Source organism: Balaenoptera borealis (genome assembly GCF_965194805.1).
Source record: "Balaenoptera borealis genome assembly, chromosome: 5".
NCBI lineage: Eukaryota > Metazoa > Chordata > Mammalia > Artiodactyla > Balaenopteridae > Balaenoptera > Balaenoptera borealis.
Window position 1 is genome coordinate 98,596,735 of NC_138862.1, and position 20,185 is coordinate 98,616,919.

Below are 20,185 nucleotides of genomic sequence, written 5' to 3' on the forward strand. Positions count from 1 at the left end.
TGCGCGCCTGGAGCCTCTTCTCCGCAACGGGAGAGACCGCGACAGTGATTGGCCCGCGCACTGCGATGAAGACGGGCCCCCACTTGCCGCAACTGGAGAAAGCCTTCGCACAGAAACGAAGACCCAACACAGCCAAAAATAAATAAATGAATGAATGAATGAATGAATGAATGCTTTGTTTCAGGACTTCCCTGGTGGCACAGTGGTTAAGAATCTGCCTGCCAATGCAGGGGACACGGGTTCGAGCCCTGGTCTGGGAAGATCCCACATGCCGCAGAGCAACTAAGCCCGTATGCCACAACTACTGAGCCTGTGCTTTAGAGCCCACGAGCCACAACTACTGAGCCTGTGGGCCACAACTACTGAAGCCTGCATGCCTAGAGCCTGTGCTCCACAACAAGAGAACCCACTGCAATGAGAAGCCCGCGCACCGCAACGAAGAGTAGCCCCCGCTCGCCACAACTAGAGAAAGCCCCCGTGCAGCAATGAAGACCCAACGCAGCCAAAAAATAAATAAAAATTTTAAAAAAACCAAATGCTTTGTTTCAAAAGTGCTTGAACAGTTTATTCTAAGAGCCTTGAAGATACAACCTCAAACTTTGTTTCCCTCATTAATTTTTTTTTGTGGAACTCTGCCTCCGTTTCGGACTCAGTGCCACCCATTCCCAGGACCCGGCACTGAAAACTCAAAGCTATAGGAGAATTTCGCTTTCAGCCCATCCTATTTTACAAATGAGTACACATGACCATACCACTGTGTAGTTTATACAAAGTTCTGCGTTGGGCAGTGTAGGGCTGTGGGCGTTAGTGAGGTACCATCCTTGTCCTCAGGGAGTTAATGTTGTGGGAGAGAGACAGATACAAAGGCAACTAATTATATTGCAAGGCAGAAAGAAAAACTGCTGTAGTGAAAGTGTAAACACGATGCTGTGGTTGCAGAGTGGAAGGAGGAATTAATTTGAACCAGGAGGATCCGGAACAAGGAAGGAAAGAAACTAGTATTTGTTGAGGGCTTAAAAGGTGTAGCATGGACATAATATACACTACCGAATGTAAAATAGTTGACTAGTGGGAAGCAGCTGCATAGCACAGGGAGATCAGCTCGGTGCTTTGTGACCACCTAGAGGGGTGGGATAGGGAGGGTGGGAGGGAGGCTCAAGAGGGAGGTACAGTACGGGGACATGTGTATGCATATAGCTGATTCGCTTTGTTGTGCAACAGAAACTAACACAGTATTGCGAAGTAATTATACTCCAATAAAGATCTATTAGAAAAAAAAAAAAAAAGGTGCCAAAGGCTGGGCTGGTGCTTTCTCTCAGGCTCTGGGAGCAGGTGATGTTTAAAGGGAGCTGGGGGCTGTAGGGGTGTGTTTGGCCACTGAGACCATGTTGGGAAGGTGTGGGTTCAAGAAGCAAGGAGACCGTGAGAAGACACCTTTCCACTGACCCTGAAGGACGGAGCCTGGGCCAAGGAGGAGCTTCAGCTTGAGATGGTGTGGTGGGAAAGGGGGTTTATAAGGGGAAGCTGCTTTCTATTATAGGAAGGAGGTGGTGGGAGAATTCTAGGCAAAGATTAAGAATGTTAGTAAGAACAGGCCTGGGGTGACGGGAGGACAAACAAAAGGGAAGGGAAATTAAAAGGAAAGACAGGGCCTGCATTTGTGTTGGTGCGTGTGAATTTCGGGGGAGGAAGAGAGCAGGGATTTGGGGGTGGACTGGGAGTTGTGATAAGGACACATATGGGAGTGTCTGTTCAGTGGGGAGAATGATTCAGTCCCAGGGTTCCCAAAAAAGCAAAAGCTAGTGGATGTATCTGCTTGCATTGTCCTCTTGGGTGCCGCGTGCTCCGCTATGCTGGCAGCTGTTGGCTGGTCCCTACCGGAGAAGAGAGCAAGTGTCCGTCAGCCAGTCAGCTTTCTCTCCAGACTGAACCTTCCACTTTTTTTTTTAAAATTTTTATTTATTTATTTATTCATTTATTTTTGGCTGCGTTGGGTCTTCATTGCTGCGCGTGGGCTTTCTCTAGTTGCGGCGAGCGGGGGCTGCTCTTTGCTGAGGTGCACGGGCTTCTCATTGCAGTGGCTTCTCTTGTTGCAGAACACGGGCTCTAGGCGTGTGGGCTTCAGTAGTTGTGGCACATGGGCTCAGTAGTTGTGGCACACAGGCTTAGTTGCTCCGCCGCATGTGGGATCTTCCTGGACCAGGGCTTGAACCCATGTCCCCTGCATTGGCAGACTGATTCTTAACCACTGTGCCATGAGGGAAGTCCTGAAACTTCCACTTTTTGAGAGCACAGACTGTCTTCATCAGTGCACCGTTCCCCACAGAGCCTAGGATGTCACTGGGCATGTGGCAGATTTTCACAAACTCATAATTGATTCATGGCAAGCAAGAAGGAAAATTTCAGTATCGGCAAGAGGCTAGTTATGGACTTTTCAGAGCATTGGAAATATGACCTGAAAGTTAACCACACCGTTACAAAGAAGGTAAAAGCCATAGAAGATTTTATGATCAAGAATGATTTCTAATGCCACGATTTTACCGAAAGAAAACTGTCAGTTAATTAACTTCTACAGTAATTTGTTAGCTGTTCATTATACTCTCCTGTTTTGACTAATGAAAATGTTTAGAGCTGCATCTTTATGAAAACTAAGTAGTCCAGGCAGTTTGACTTTCTTAGAATAATTAGAGAATTTTGCATCATCATCCAGTGGGACGCCTACCTCTCCCGGTGCAGCTTCACAGAATATTTTTTCTGTTTCCTCTTCCTTCCCTCATTAGTGTCTATTATTTAAGCCCAACTCTTCAACATATCACCATAAAACATTTTACAGACATTTATAGGACTGATCTGGCTGAACTAAACTATTATTAATTTGCTTATTAGGATGGTAAGAAGACAAATTTTATCCCTATGTGAGATGATTTAGGGGAATTTATCATATTAGGGCTTAAAGTTGTTTTTCTAATTTACACGAAGGGCTAAACCAGGAAAGGCAAATGTGTGGTAAATATGCTTCCCTCAGCCCTTCTGTGCCCGTGATACACATCCGTAATTTATAAGGTCACTCTTTTCCTCTGAGCCTACATATAACTTCACAATTCTTCTCAACACAGCACTATAAACAGCAAGAGACTGGGATTGGCATGAAAGATGAACTAGACAGGTAACAGCTCCTATAAGACTGTAAACCCCTCACGGGTAGGCACCAGGTCCTTAGTAAATGGATTTTGGAATGAATGATGGACAGAGAAATTGATGAATTAATGGCTACATGAATGATATTTCATTTTTTTTTTTTCCAAAACTGGTCCAGGAAAGCCTTGGGGTACTTGCCTCTCTGTGTTGTAGGGACTGTGCTTTGTACCACCACGTGCCTGTGAACACTAGCTCGTTGAATGAAATTGTAGGAAAAGAACTTAGAGAATATCTAGTGACAACTTTTCAGTTTTACAGAGATGAAAATAAGGTGCAGAGATGGCCTCCATCTAAAGGGCAGGCTCGGAAGGCAGAGCCACTCTGTCCTTTTCCACACCTTACTGACTGCATGGCCTTTGGCCTTTACGTTGCTTCTTCATCTGTAAAGTGGGAAGAGTGATCTTGTCTGCCTTGCAGGGTTATTGTGAAGCTTTAACAAGATAAGGAATTACAAAGTGCTTAGTGTAGTGCCTGGCATATGGTAAATACTAAAACAAAATATTAACTTTCTCCTTTTTCCTTCCTTTTCATTAATATTAGCTGAACCAGTGATGGTACTGTAAGTAGTTTTATCATAAGGTTTATCATATTATGTTATGCTGTGTTTCCCCCTCCCCTGTACTTTCAATGAATTGGAAGCCTATGCTAAACCATCCCCATTTTATATACATAGAAACTAAGACAAAGAGAATATAGGAATGGAGTCTTATTAAATAAGAATGAAACATTTTTTATATGGAAAATGTAACATTCCTAAATTCATTGCTCTTTTCTTTGGCTAATCATCTTGTTTCATGATACATAACATGCTTCATAGAAAATGTATTTATAAAAGTTGTCATTAAATAATGCAGGGGTGAAATTTAATAAAAAATGAGTGGGCTGAATTGCCCTTTAAAAAAGCCTCAATGTTTACATTATAAATTCCAACCTTCAGGTCAGTCATTAGTTGGGGAGGTTAAGGGCTTTATGTTGGTTGCCAGGAAATACACAAAGGCAGCAGGGAGGGATGAAACAAACAAGGCCACATTGCTGGGAAGGTGGCCTTCAGAGGCCAGCGCTTCACTGGGTCGGAAACCTTGCAGCTGTGTCACCTCACGCCTCCACACAAGAAAATGGAGTTTAAAACCACAACATGTGAATAGAAGCAAGGTTAGCCAAAGAGATTTTGAGAAATTGCTTTTCTAATGCATTTTAAGTGAGTATTAGATGTTGCATTCTGTGTCAGTTGCTATAAACACGGGGGAAGCTTTTACACTTTTAAAAATCAAGCCAGGTTAAACAGAGTATAAGGAGGGGATGTTTTAAAACAATTCAACAGTGGGTTTTGAAAATAAACTGTGGAAGTAAGGAAGTGCGGGGGTTGAGAGCTTTCATTGCCTACCTCTGGGCCTGAACTTTTTGCCTCCTAATTGAATACCTTGAAATGTACTTTGATTCTGGAATTCGATTGCTAAGTTGTTTCTTTTCAAAGGCACCTGTTGAAGGAAAAGAAAAAGCAAAAGAAAAATACTTAGAGAGTTGAAGGCTGTTAAGAAGAGTTAAAGCCATTATGAGTTGCCAGAATGCTACCCTTGAGTTGAACAAAGGATCCCAGCCCGGGCCAGAGAACCCAGAGGGAATTTCACAAGGTGCAACTGCAGAGGAAGATGCCTGCATAGCCCTGCTTGAAAACCAACTCAGCCTGGGCGACTTTGTCCAAATACAAAGAGTCTTTGAGGTAAGCGTTAATCTTATTTCCCGGAGACTTTGAGTTGCTCATGAAGGAGACCAGGATGAAACAGAAAGAGATTTTTCTCTTAAAAGTTTTTTTTTTTTTTTTTTTTTAAATATACTTAATGGTTAAAACAGGGAATTGAAAAGAATTGGTGAGACCTGGATTTAACACCAGAGTAACTTTATCCCTCAGTTCTTTGGGACAAATAATATTATTTAGTATGAAATTGCTGCTGTTGAATATCATTACCATCCAGGAAGGAAAATGAATTCTTGGACAAATTTTTTTCTTAGAGATCAACATCTTTTTGGAAAACAAAGTTACGATGGTGACAGGGGGAAGCCAGATCTCTAGGGTGACTCCCAATAATAACTGTCCTTGCAGGTAACATGGAAGTATCCCTCTGGAAATGCAAATTGCCACTTCTCCGTGTGCAAACATTCTCCCCTGCCTCACCCCGAGCGACACAGCTCCTTTTCAAAGCAGACGGTGGCACTTCATTGTCCCAGACCCCATGGGAGGGACCAGTCTGCCACTCTTTTTGTAAATATTGGAGCAATGCCAATGAAAACATTTTAAAAATTTTATTTTAATTCTACATATAAAATAAACCTTAGGAATTTTAACTATAAATGAATAAGTTCCTTCTCTCTATCTTAATTAATTTTGAATTCTGCAGCTATGCCTAATGAACAGCATATATTAAAATGATTCTTAGCTTCTCATGCTGATAGGAAGAAGTGCTCTTCCGTGCTGTGGAATTTAGGTAGCCATGAGCCTCCGTCCTTTCTACTGCATTACAGTTGCTAAAATATGATCTCAGGGCTTCAGAATGTCCTCTGGGGGTACTTGAGAATGTCATATTAATTTGAAACAAACATACAATGTTTGGGAATACCACCTTGAAATTAATAAAGCATGATGAAATCTCACCATTATATTGGCCTGTAATTGGCACAAATTTTAATCTTTACCTATCCAAAAAAAAGAGTTGGTAACCACTGAAATACTCTACTATACCCTGTTTTGTATAACTAGTTAAATTTTACCTGTGTTGATAATGTCCCAATAGTATCAATCATTTCTTTTTAATAGAATCTATCATATTTAGTAGCAAAGACATGCTCTGCCCTACACTTTTCTCATTTTAATCTTCATGTATTTGCAGTTCATCCAAACCCATTTGTCTGAAAGATTTTAGTGCTGCCCATGTCCAATGCCCCAAATGAATCTGGCATATGTTGATAGACATAGCAAACATTTTGACAGCTTGAGGACATTCAGAAAAACGTAACAGCAGACTATGACAGCTTTGACTCTGGAATGAACAGAAATGTGGCAGTTTTTTTCTGGTGTTAAGAACACAAAGTTGAACGCTAGGGTCTATTAGGAGCATCAACTGTATAAAGTCAATGTGTTAGAAAGTGAAACTGCTATAAAAGGTTAGGGGATGGGTGTTCTTTTCAAATTACCAATTAGTCTGGAGTGAACCCAAGTGAAATAGGAAAATTCGATCTCAAGATATATATATTTTTAACTTTAAATGTTTCAAAGGCTGGATCACTTATTTTGAAATTAACCAGTTGGAAAAGCAGGTACCACTGATGGACCAAAAGGGAGAAAGAAATTGCTATTCAGAGCTTGCATGAACCTAGACAATCTAATTACAATCATTTTAAAAACCTAATTTTAAAAAAGAAATTGAGCTTTGCAAGCATACTTCAAGAAAAATGAAGTCCATCGATTTTTAATAGACTCAACAGACAGAATGGAACGATCCAATGGCAAATGTACAACCGGGAATAAAAGTTAGACCCTTGAGACAACACGGTTTCCACACACAGCATGGACACCTAGAGAAGAATCATATACTAGATGATTTCTGTGGACTCTTTTCCAACTGCCATGAGCGTTGTGCCCACAGGCCACAGGTGTAGATTGTTGTGAAAAGAAAAATTGCCCTCAGGGGCTGTGCTGCAACACAGAACCCCAAAGTCAGTGATTTGTAGTCCAGTCACTAAAGACATGCTCTTGGAATGCCACGATTCTGGCGCTGGATCCTTTCATCTCGTATTTTGTTTTTTGTACCCAGATTGCTTATTTGGAGCTGAAGAGTTTTCAGACAGTAGGTAAAGTCCATGTCCTTAAATAGCAGTAGCAATGCTTAATTGAAAAATGGGAAGCTGAGTCTTTCTGTAGTCAATGTTTCACATATGTTTCCAAATGAGATATCACATACCATATAAATCTTAGTAGTAACATTTAGGAATGAAGTGAGTAATGCTTATGTTTATTGCATGATGGTATATGAGTCAGAATCACTTAGTGTTTAAGAGTCAGGGGTCAGACTTCTTGGATTTGAGTCCCAGTTTTGCCACGGACAATGAGACTTTGTGCAAACTGCTTAATCTCTCTGAGCCTCAGTTTCCTTTGTTTCTAACGTGCGAATAACAGGGTTGTTGCGAGGATTAAATGAGGTATTATCCGGAAAGCACTTGGAAGAGTGCTTGACACAGAAAAAGTGCTCAATTAACATAGGTATTATATGTTCAGTGAGTAGAGGTTGAACAACATGATCTTTAACATTCTCTTAATTTTAACTCATGCATTTCCTGAAAAAAAAAATTAAGCTTTGAATAACACTCACAACTATGCTTTTACATTCCTGTTAATTGGGGTAGGAAGTGGAAGCAATGAGTTGCAAAGACACAAATTCACATAGAAGAGTACAAAAGCATCATCTTTCCATGTCTTACTTCATATTTTATTAGCATGCGGAAGATTTTAAGTGATGTCTTGATCCTCTTCTTTAGAACAAAGAAGTTATCTGGATAGAAGTACTAGAAAAGTAACTTGAGGATTTCTTTTTCTTTCAAGTGATGGTGTCCAAAAAGTCATATATCAGCTCACAGGGAATGAAACTTGTATTATTCATAGAATTGTAAAATGCTTGTTACTTAAGCTTTCCTGTAGCACTTGTAATGCTTAGAGAAATGATGTGGTCTCTGGATATTCATATTATTTTAATCTCAAACATATTTTACATTTTCTTAGATACTTCAGAAGTCAGTTATTGTGGGAGGAAGGATGGCTGTGATTTGCTGATTTATAGGAATTCTGAGAAATAGAAATTATGGTCCAAGGGAAATGGAATTTTGGAAAAGCCGCATTGAGACTTGATGTATACTGACTTTCTTCCAAGACTGTGGCTATGTAGGTTCCTGAATATTTCTTTTCTTTAATTCTCCATTGTTGACCTCTTCATGTCAGGACAGTCTGCTCTTTGATCTTGGAAGCCTTGTTGCCTATTTGGCCTGTATCTAGTTTGCCTATACTGCTGGATTCACTGGATTGGGTCGTGACCTGCCTCTGTCAGCAGCTGTGTCTGTATCACCTCCTGGTACATTCTTTCTGGCCCAGAGCCATGGCCTGGCCCTACCCTGTCTACTCCATGCTGCTGTTTGCCAAAGTCCTACTAAATCTTTAGGTTAAATAGCTTGAAATGAAATCTCCTAAACCACATGTAAAAGGTGCACTATTTCTGCTTAAAGTAGGAAGGGCCAAGACAGTTCAGTGTGAGAAAGGAAGAGTAAAAATCCTAACAGGAAGTCCCCGGAGATGTTCGGGGAAGGTTCTCAGAACAAACTTGTCTTGGGGAGCTGAATGGAATCTAAACACAACACACTTGTGCTGACAATCTAAAAAGACCAGAGAAATTCAGAAGGCACTTTTGCAGGTCTGAAAATTGTGCTTAAGGTATAATAAATGGTTAAATCCACAGAATGTATGATATCTTCATGCTTGATTGTCTTTATAAAATTCCCAAGATTTCTGTCTACAGTAGGGCCTATGAACAACGCTTCCTTGTACCAACAGGACAAAGCTGAGAGGTCTAATGCCCTGCTGGGCAGGCTAGACTCTAAGGGAATACAGACAGTAACTGTTATAAAAAATTTAATTACATACATTTACAATTAAATAAATCATATTAACCCCCCCCCAAAAAAAAAGAGCAGTACTGGTTTCCTGCTCCACCCCTTCTTTCCTCACCTCCCCCAGGGATGAGAAGGAGAAATGAGTAACCCGCTTGGTGGTGGCAGTGTTGATCTGTATTTTTAAAGTGAGCTGGGGCTAATCTATTAAAAGGCTATGAGATTGAAAAAAATATACAGACAGTCAGATTCCCACCTTTCCATTATTTATCCTTCTTTCTGAACTGTCAGGATTCTCCCAGTTCATTAGGGACCCGCCTTCTCATTGCTCACTGTATCTCCACTATTAAGTTACCCAAATGGACAGGCCTTCCTGGCTAAGGCTCATGTTCCAGAACTATTCTTACCTCTTGCTTCTTTCTCTTCTACCCCAGACATCACCATTCCAAGCACATAAATAAAATCACCCATCTTTGTTTCATTCCCTTTCCTCAGAACTCTTAGATTTTGCTTGCCTCTGTCAAAATATGAGACAGTCCATGAAGATCATTAAAAAAAATTTTTTTAAGGTAAGACTGATAGTTAAAAACTGTATATTATGGAATCCAATAAAGTTCCAAAATTAGAAAATCTTTATTTTTATAAGGTATGCAAACTGTGTAAAATAATAACTGTGAATAATAGCACATTCATGATAAAGACTTATTTCTTGCTCATATAGAGAGCAGATATTTCTAATAGGCAGGCAGCTCCAAGTAGGGATTCTGGTCCCCGGGCTCCTTCCATCTTCTTCCTTCCACAATGGCCATATGCCAAGCTAGTCATGGGGGAAGAGCATGAAGGAGCACGTGAGGAAGGGTTTTGTGGACCAGGTTCCCATCCCAATTGCAAGGGATCTGGAAAGTGTAGGCAGGCGCCTGCCCAGAAAACATTCTCACCCACAATCCTTAGAGTTAATGGTAGGAAACTTTCCATCTCTCCTAATAAACCAGCGTGCTTATTTCATAGATTAAGGAAAGTCGTGTGCCTAATGGTGTTTTGTGTTTTGCCTTAGCTGCCAGGAAGTTCAAAGCTAAATTTAGTGTTCAACTGATACAACTATTCTTAACATAGATTTTTCTGGAACAATTATCTTCTGTTTTCATTATATGATCCTTGCTCTTTTATCTTTGCCTTAATGGTCCAACTGCCTATGTACCTTCTATTGTAACTGAACTAAAACTCTTTCTAGGAATCAGTGGAGGTAAAAATGATGAATAAAAATTTAATATCTTTGAAGTTCAGTAAGATTTTATAAAACACTTCTGTAGGTATCGTGTTATTTGATCCTCTCACCAGCCTGGAATGTAGGCAGGGCAGATATTTTTATTTCCCATTTACACATAAGGAGAATAAAGCTCAAAGATATTTAATTGAGTTATCCCATGGGGCAGAGCCAGGGTTCTGGGGTAGATTGCCAACTTCCCAGCCCATTGTATGGCATGGCTCCCACTGGCCACCAGGCAATCTCCCTTTGAGATTTGCTCTAAGGAATAGGAATCCAATAGAATAAGGAATTCATTAACAAAACGAGCATGTCAAGTTAGTAGCACACAGGCACTGTGCCTTGGTAACTTGGAATTAATGCACAATCAGCAAATAATCAACACTTCCTACAATAAAATCAATGCAGAGAAGGGTGGAAGAATAAAAGGGAAAGATAGGAATAAACTCATTGCTTTTTTATTATTTTTTTCCTTTCTAAAGGCATTCAGTGGAGGCTTGAGAGAAAGTAAACAGGTAAAGCTTAATCTATAACTTTATTCCATAGTACAGAGTACATTCAGCAATCTCAGTCAATCCATCACCTGCTGAACAAAGGCAGCAGGGCAGAGCATTTCTCGCCCCAACTCCCTTAGTGGAATCAAAAAAACCTATTTTTGATGGCAGTAGAAAATCAGTGAACCCTGCAGGCACCCCTCCTCAGCATTAAGGTAAAAGCGTGAAGACAAATCCAACAGCCCTGCAGCTGGCACAATTGGAAACAACACAGGAATTCTTTGGTGATTTTGTCTGAGTTGCTAGAATTCATGGGTGAGGTTAACAAACGATGCCATCACCAAAACACAAGCAAGTGAAGTTCTTTGTCAACACATATGAAAATTCGGTCTTCCTGAACACTGCTGCCTTTGTGCTAAATTTTGTGACAAGTTCTAACAGCTTCATGCCTTTTCTAATTTCTCTGTGTGCTTTCATAACAGGTGCTTATAAAAATTCATCTTGGTCAGAGAGGGTGGTGAAGAGTGCTTTTGGGGGACAGACATTTTAACCTTAAGCTTTGGCCAGGACTGAAGCAGAGAAGGCAACCAAGAAACTGGTCATAAAGGAGAAAGAAAGAAAGCAAAGATGCCCATTGCTATTCATTTGTAGTGTATCAACTTAGCCAGACCTTTAGACCTAGGGCACAGCCTACCTTTGTAATTTCCTGAAAATTAAAAAAGGAAAATGAAGAAAGACAACTGGAGAACTATAATTTGTGCTATTCTGATTTCACATTTGTCCTGTGTTAGCAAGTATAGCACACCCAATGATGAGACAAGACCCCACCAACTTTGTTGCTAGAAATAGGAACCCTCTGAATTGTCTCCTGTTGATTTCTGACCTTTGCCTGAAGCTCTGCCTCACGCTTGCTCAGACACGAATCCCTTGGGTCTTTTCTTCCCTCATCACGTCTTACCGCCATGTTGTGGATAAGCATCTTGTGAGATATTGATTCTCTGGGCACCAGCATTCTCTGCTGAGGACTTCCAGGGACACAGTTTTCCTCTACTCCATCACCTCCCATGTTCTCCCTCCCTATTTCTCTCAACACCCCTGAGGCCAGGTTGTCACACTGGTCTTCCTCCAGATCTGTCCAATATGGTGGCCATGGGCCACATGTGGCTATTTAAGTTAAAATGAAATAAAGTTAGAATCTAATAAAATAAAAAATTCAGTTACTCACAAGCACCAGCCACATCTAAAGTATTCAGTAGGCTCATGTAGCTTGTAGGCACCACATCGGATAGTGCAGATTATAGAAGATTTTCTTCATCACAGAAAGTGCTATTGGATAAGGCTGTTTCAGACCTTTCTCTTGGTATCCTACTAACTTGTTCCCCTTCCTCACTTCTGGCCACATTTATATGGCCAAGGGGCTACTTTCAGCTCCTTAATCCCCCTGGAAATATACCAGACTGCTCATTCCTTAGAGCCTGGAGGCCAAACTGATTATTGGCCCCAGAGATACCAGAAAATATTTTCCTTTACTTTAGTCTAAGACCTATCTCTCCACTTTCTTAGGGCTGTAAAGAATGGGAACATCCATTTCTTTCAAGGGAATCCTTACCTCCGCCTTCAAGGCCCCCTCCCCTCGCCACTGGTATTCAGTCTGGATTTATGGTTCCAACAAGTCAGTCACAAAATTATCTGACACTGGCACATTACCCAAATTGTTCATGCTGGTGGTATTTTAGTTACTTGAATGCTTTAACAGTATTCCTGTTTTAGGACCTATCAAATGCTGGTGCCTCATGTTGGAATATTCCCGCTTCCCTCCCTCCAATCTCCAGCCAACTCCTACTCATACTTCATGTTTAAATACCACCATCCCAGAAAGTCTTCTCTCACTACCCAGGCTGGGTTAGCACCTTATCCTGTTCCTGTTTTCTCTCTTCATAGCTCCTGTGTGTTCTTTTCTTTCTCTAATTGCAGATGCTCTGATTAAGTACAAGTAGAGCCATGTAGAAGGATCAAGCTGGCAGAGAGAAATCGGTGTGAGACCCCAGAGCGTGGCGACCCTGGGTGCAAATGAGATTATCTTGAGGAAAGAGCAGAGTGTCTAAGACAGGATCTTAGGGAAATCCTTCAAGGGGGTAGAGAAACAACTGGAGTCCATACCATAAATAACGAAGCAGGGTTATTTCCTGGAAGTTGAGGGAGGAGAAACAAACAGAAAAAAGGGGTGCAGTCAGTCATATACAATTTTTATGATTCCTATTTACTTAACAGTTCTTTTATTATTAAAAGAAAAAGAAGGAATACATTATTTTCATTGTACAAAATCAAAGTTACACATGAAAGTCTCCTCTTACCATGGCTTACCCTTAGCAACTACAGTACCCTGGGTAACTACTCTTAATGTTGCATACTTCTAGTGTATTTTTCATTCATTTCTACCCATATATGCATGTACACATATCACATGTAGCTTTATTTTACATACAGTGTATTTTACTTATAATATATATTACATATTTTATTTTGTGCATTCAAGGAAGAGTGCCACATAAATAGCTGCTAATCATGTGAAAAGAACTCAAACTCACTAGGAATTGGATTTGAAACTTCTTCAAAAAAGAAGACATCCTTTTTCATTCATCAGCTTGGCAAAGATTAAAAAGATCAATAATGTTTACTGTTGGCAAAGAATCAGGGAAATGAACACTATTACTAAGATTGTAAATTGTGAAGGCTTTTTTGGTAGGCAATTTTCTGGAATATATCAAATGTAAAATGTATCAAATGCATACTTTTTGAACCAGCAATTCCAATTCTACAAGCTATCCTAAATAAATTATGACAGATACAGAAATAAAATTTGTATAAAAATATTCATTTTAATATTGTCAATAAAATGGGGTATTTAAAACACCCCAAATATTCATCAATAAATTAATGGATAAATGAATTATGGTATACTTCTACTACTCAGCTATTAAAAAGAATAAGGAAGACATAAGATTGCCAAGATTTACTGTTCAGTGAAAAAAAGAAAATTGCAGAACAGTGCGTAATCATATTCTAAAATGAAAAATGTGTGTATTTTCCATAATTGAGACCTTGTGTGTCAAGGTCTCAATTATGGAAAAATAGAACTGTGCTTGTAGCAGGGTGAGGTATGGCAAATGGCTTTGTGGACTCCTTATCTATACCATAATTCAATGCAAAGATAAATGTTATTAAAATGTCAGTATATCTTAATAGCCTAAAGACTCGGTGCTACTATTTTCTAAATGTATGGTCTAACAATGCTGAATTTAAAAGCAGCACCTTTTATAGATACTTTGGCTCTCTATGAAGTATTTTTCTCCATCACCTTCCTTTCATTGAACTTTAGCATTAAGAGAGAGACTATAGAGAGCCATTGTTGCCTTTATTTTTCAGGTGAGGAAACCAAAATCCAAATGAAGGGATTTGTCCATTTGAGTTGTTGGCAAAACCAGAACATCACCCAAAGTGGTCTGATTTCCATTTTTGTCTCTTTTCTCTTAGTGAACAGCGCTAAACTTTACTCAAATTTATTTCTCATTTTCCAACATTATTTTACACGGTATGATTCTATAACTTGACCATTGTTCACTACTCTGACCCCCTCCCCAAACTGGCTATTATTGGTAAAACAGATGAGCACCACTTCTACAATATAGATGAGAATATTAACAATACATTCATTCATTTACTGATTCTTACAACAGATATTTATTGAATGTTTACCCTATGGAAGCTGAAAACCACTGAGACCCAGACCTTCCCTCATGGAGAGCTATATTGACAAATAACCTTGGAGTTATTCTGTAATCACTCAGTGCTCTGAGGAGAGAGCAATGTTGGGGGAGCACATAGCTCACATTGGGGAGGGGACTCCGGGGAGGCTTCCTGGAGGAAGTAACATCCAGGCTGCCATCTGACAGAAGGGCATCACTCAGGCAGGTAAATGCGGCTTGGGAGAGTAGTTTTCTAGAAAGGGGATGCGAAGTACAAAGTCTGCTTGGGCAGAAACAGTGTGATGCTTTCTGAAGAAGTCAGAAAACTCATCTGCAAAGGGGAAGGGAAGGAAAGATAAGGCTGGAGCATCAAGCCAGAACCATCAAGAGGGCCTTAGAGAACTGTGTTAAAGAGACGGACAGATAAAGAAGATGTGGTACATATATACAATGGAGTATTATTCAGCCATAAAAAGGAACGAAATTGGGTCATTTGTAGAGACGTGGATGAACCTAGAGACTGTCGTACAGAGTGAAGTAAGTCAGAAAGAGAAAAACAAATATCGTATATTAACGCATATATGTGGAATCTAGAAAAATGGTACAGATGAACCAGTTTGCAAGGCAGAAATAGAGACACAGATGTAGAGAACAAATGTATGGACACCAAGGGGGGAAGTGGGTGGTGGTGGTGGTGGTGGTGGTGGGATGAATTGGGAGATTGGGATTGACATATATACACTAATATGTATAAAAGAGATAACTAGTGAGAACCTGCTGTATAAAAAATAAATAAATAAAATAAAATTTTTTTAAAAATGTATGCACCCTTAGGTTCATTTCAGCGTTATTTATAACAGTCAATATGTGGAAGCAACCTAAGTGTCCATCAATAGATGAATGGGTAAAGAAGAAGTGATACACACACACACACACACACACAAATAAATAAATAAAGAGACAGACATTGGGGGACTGTGCGGAGACACTGACATGTTTTAATCATGGGAATGACATGATGGGATTGGCATTTTGGAAATGATCACTAAGGCTGCATTTTTTGGAAATGGTTCGGGGGTGGAGGTGGGAGCAGGACCGAAAGGAGGCGGAGAGGCCACTTAGAGGGCTGGTACAATGGCCTGCCTGCACAACAGAGATTAGTGGAGAGATTCGGGAGTGATGGTGCACAGAACTCGTTGATCAATTGAGTGTATTAAGGTGGTAGCATACATTGAGTTGGGGAACACAGGAAGAGAAATGAGTATTTTTTTTTCTCCTTGAACTTTTTGTTTTGAAAAATATCAAACCTACAGAAATTTGAAAGTGGAAAGACAAGTACAGTGAATATATACCCTCCACCCAGATTCAGCAATTGTTAATATTTTGCTGCCTGGGTAGCTTATAAACAACAGAAATTTATTTCTCACAGTTCTGGAGGCTGGGAGTCTGAGATCAGGGTACCAGCATGGGTGGGTGAGGGCCCACTCCCAGGCTGTAGACTTCTTGTTATGTCTTCACATGGTGGAAGGGGCAAGGGAGCTCTCTGAGGTCTCTTTTATAAGAGCACTAATTCCATCTATAAGGGCTCCATCTTCATAACCTATCACTTCCCAATGGTCCCACCTCTTAATATCATCACATGGGGCATTAAGACTTCAACTTGTGAATTTTGGGGGGACATGGATATTCAGAACATAGCACATGGTTTTACCTCAGTCATTTAAGTTATTTAATAGGCATGATGATAGTTTGCCCCAATTAGCTCAAAATATATCTCCTAGGAACAAGGGTCTTCTTCTAAATAACAACAATGAAATTATCTTACCCAGCAAATTTAACTTCATATATTACCTAATAAAAATGTGTGTATTAAAATATCCCTGTTTGTCCTGGTAATGTCTTTCATGTTTTGTTTTTTTTTAAAAATTATAGATCCCTTCCAGGATCACACATTTCCTTTAGTTTCCTTTAATCTAGAAGCATTCTCTTACTTTTTCTCATCTATCATGACATAGATATTTTTGAAGGGTCATGTCAGATGTCTAGAACATCTCACAATCTGGATTTTCTTATTGATTCTTCACTGTTAGATTTAGGTTCACCATTTTTGGCAAGGATACTACGTAAGAAATGTTATGTCCACCTCTTGAATGACATCAGAGGCACAGCATGTCAATTTGTCTCATTACTGGTGATGCTATAAGTTGGATCCCTTGATAAAGTGGGTCCACTAGAGTTCTACCTTGTAGAGGTACCTGTGGCGTGGTACCTTGATATTGTGTTATAGTATTCTTCAATAACTTTCGCCCATTAGTTTGAGCATTAATTGATGATCTTTGCTTGAAACAATGACTACATAGGCTTGGAAAATGGTGACTTTTAAATTCTTTTGATCCTTGTTTATTCTCAATGTAGCATTCCTCTGTAATAAAGAGGCTTCCTCTTTCTCACTCCCTTTTCTCTCTTCCTTCTATTATCTGTTTGTCTGTCTGTCTCTGTGTATCTTGGGTGTTACTACAAACTCATGGATTCATTTATTCTATTCAATGCATTATTATCTATTACCATCATTATTCTTTCTGATACTGAAATTGCCCAAATTTGGACAGTGTGAGCCCCTTCAAGCCAGCTCCTGCATCCTTTTTACATGTTTCCATCAATCTTTTATCACTTCCTTGCTTTCTGGCAGAGCTTCTGCATAACAGGCAACCTTAATCAACTATGGACTTTGGTCAGTGAACAGACACTGGTAAATGCTGCCAGAAAAAATACTGGAGCTTCTCCCACCATTGATGTGGTATGATTAGACTACTAAAGTTCTGGGGAAGGAAAAACCCCCAAAACAGCCTGTCATAAAGGCCAAATTCTTTTTTTTTTTCAGTTTGATGAGTTTTTTAAAAAAAATTTTTATTGGAGTGTAGTTGCTTTACAATGTTGTGTTAGTTTCTGCTGTACAGCAAAGTGAATCAGCTATACGTAAACGTATATCCCCTCCTTCTTGGATTTCCTTCCCATTTGGGTCACCACAGAGCACTGAGTAGAGTTCCCTGTGCTATACAGTAGGTTCTCATTAGTTATCTATTTTATACATACTATCAATAGTGTATATATGTCAATCCCAATCTCCCAGTTCATCCCACCCCCGCCTTCCCCCCTTGGTATCCATATGTTTGTTCTCTACATCTATGTCTCTATTTTGCTTTGCCAATAAGTCATCTGCACCATTTTTCTAGACTCCACATATAAGTGATATTATACAATATTTGTTTTTCTCTTTCTGACTTATTTTACTCTGTATGACAGTCTCTAGTTCCATCCACGTCTCTACAAATGGCACTATTTCATTCCTTCTTATGGCTGAGTAATATTCCATTGTATATATGTACCACATCTTCTTTATCCATTCCTCTGTTGATGGACATTTAGGTTGCTTGCATGTCCTGGCTATTGTAAATAGTGCTGCGCTGAACATTGGGGTGCATGTATCTTTTTGAATTATGGTTTTCTCCGGGTATATGCCCAGTAGTGGGATTGCTGGGTCATATGGTAGTTCTATTTTTAGTTTGTTAAGGAACTTCCATACTGTTCTCCATAGTGGCAGTATCAATTTACATTCCCACCAACAGTATAGGAGGGTTCCCTTTTCTCCATACCCTTTCCAGCATTTATTGTTTGTAGATTTTTTGATGATGGCCATTCTGACTGGTGTGAGGTGATACCTCATTGTAGTCTCGATTTGCATTCTCTAATAATTAGTGATGTTGAGCATCTTTTCATGTGCCTCTTGGCCATCTGTATTGTCTTCTTTGGAGAAATGTCTATTTAGGTCTTCTGCCCATTTTTTGATTGGGTTGTTTGTTTTTTTGATATTGAGCTGCATGAGCTGTTTGTATATTTTGGAGATTAATCCCTTGTCAGTTGCTTCATTTGCAAATATTTTCTCCCATTCTGAGGGCTGTCTTTTCATCTTATTTATGGTTTCCTTTGCAGTGCAAAAGCTTTTCAGTTTCATTAGGTCCCATTTGTTTATTTTTGTTTTTGTTTTCATTATTCTAGGAGGTGGGTCAAAAAAGATCTTGCTGTGATTTATGTCAAAGAGTGTTCTGCCTATGTTTTCCTCTAAGAGTTTGATAGTGTCTGGCCTTACACTTAGGTCTTTAATACATTTTAAGTTTATTTTTGTGTATGGTGTTAGGGAGTGTTCTAATTTCATTCTTTACATGTAGCTGTCCAGTTTTCCCAGCACCACTTATTGAAGAGACTGTCTTTTCTCCATTGTATATTCTTGCCTCCTATGTCATAGATTAGGTGACCTTAGGTGCGTGGGAGGCCAAATTCTTCAGCAGAAGAGCTGAGGAGGAGATTAAGGGTGTGTGTATATGTGTGTGTGGGGGGGGGCTGTATCTTAGTGGCTTGAAGCCACATGGAGGGAGGTTCATGAAAAACTAACAAGTATTTATATCTATATTTTATCAATGGCTGTGTTGCCTATGGGATTTTCTCAATGGCCCTTTGTTGCCACGTCACCGTCTGCCCTCTTGTTGTCTCCCATCCTGTTCACCTGCCCTTTCTGACACTATTCTCTTCCCATCTGTTTAAAGAAACAACAAAAACAAATACCAAATTCTTCTTCTCTCCTTTAGAGCAGCTTGAACCTTTTGCTTTCTTGATCGATGTCTTTCATGGGCCTCAGGTTTCACTTTCTAACTAAATAGAAGTCTCAAGAAATTTTCTCAAACCAAGATATTTTGGCATCAAATATTAACTTGGTACATTTTTCACCTTATAAGAACTGGAAAGAATCCACTAAAAGATTTAGTTAAAGGTTTTTAATCTTCTTGGTAAGAAACGTTTCAGTGGAGGTGAAGGGAAAGAAGCTGGACTGCAGAGGTTGAGTAAATTGGAGGAGAGAAAATTAAGACAGTGTATGAATGTGATTCCTTTGAGATGGTTGTTTGGAAGGAGAAGGTGGGACAGTAGCTGAAAGCAGATGGGAATGTCAGGGAAGATTTTAACAGTTCAAGTAATTTGATTATGTTGAAATGCTTATGAAAAGGAGTCAATAGAGAGCAAGAGAAGAGAGTCACTGAGGTGGTGGGGGAAGGACATATCCAGGAAACAGGAGAATTTCTGTTACCACAGGAAGGAAGGAAGGAAATGGCTACAGATGCAGGTCAATCTCTATGTGCGTGCAGAAAACTGAGGAAGTTCCCATCTGATTGATGTCCCCTACCCCTCTTCCTCCTCTTCTCTATTTTCCTTCTTCATTGCTGTGAATCAGTAGTCAGACTTCTCTGTTAGGAATGGACAGGGATATGATGAAGTAGGTGTTTGAAGAAAATGAAAATAAGGGTAAGAGTTCAGCCAGGAAACATGGAAGCGTTCCTAGTAGCATAGGAGGGACCTTTTGAGGTTGGAGATCATGCATTTTATTACTGTGACACCATTCTGCCCATTTCTGTGATACTTGTTCAGCAGCCTGGATGTAGTCATGGAGAAGATGCTTTTCCAGGGCTAGTGTTTCGCTAGACACCTGGGATGGAAGTGTGACAGAGAAAAGGAATGAGTATAATGGCCAGAGATTGGTTGAAGTGTTGGATTTCTGGTTTGAGAAGGATACGAAGAGCAGGAAGGAGCTGATAATTTGGTTTAAAAATTTTTCCTCTGGAACCTGGGTTGGAATCTTTCTGACTTTTAAGTCATTTCCTGCTTACTATATTGATTCAGAGTTCATATGTAAATTTTAAGTAGATCAACAGAAAGCTTTAGGGTTCTAAGTAAATAGCTTTTAGCGAAATTGCATGAGACCATTTGGGTATACACATTCCAACCTC

General features: G+C 39.8%; 1 protein-coding gene across 1 annotated transcript in view; it reads left to right on the forward strand.

Annotated features, from left to right (window-relative positions):
- Window positions 1-1,131: 1,131 nt before the first annotated feature.
- The window catches only part of WDR49 (WD repeat domain 49), a 155,190-nt gene continuing 136,136 nt past the window's right edge, over window positions 1,132-20,185 (forward strand). The window contains 2 exon segments of the mRNA XM_082393612.1: window positions 1,132-4,918; window positions 5,300-5,486. Of these exon segments, the coding sequence (XP_082249738.1) occupies window positions 4,751-4,918; window positions 5,300-5,486 (355 nt within the window). The 5' untranslated portion in view covers window positions 1,132-4,750.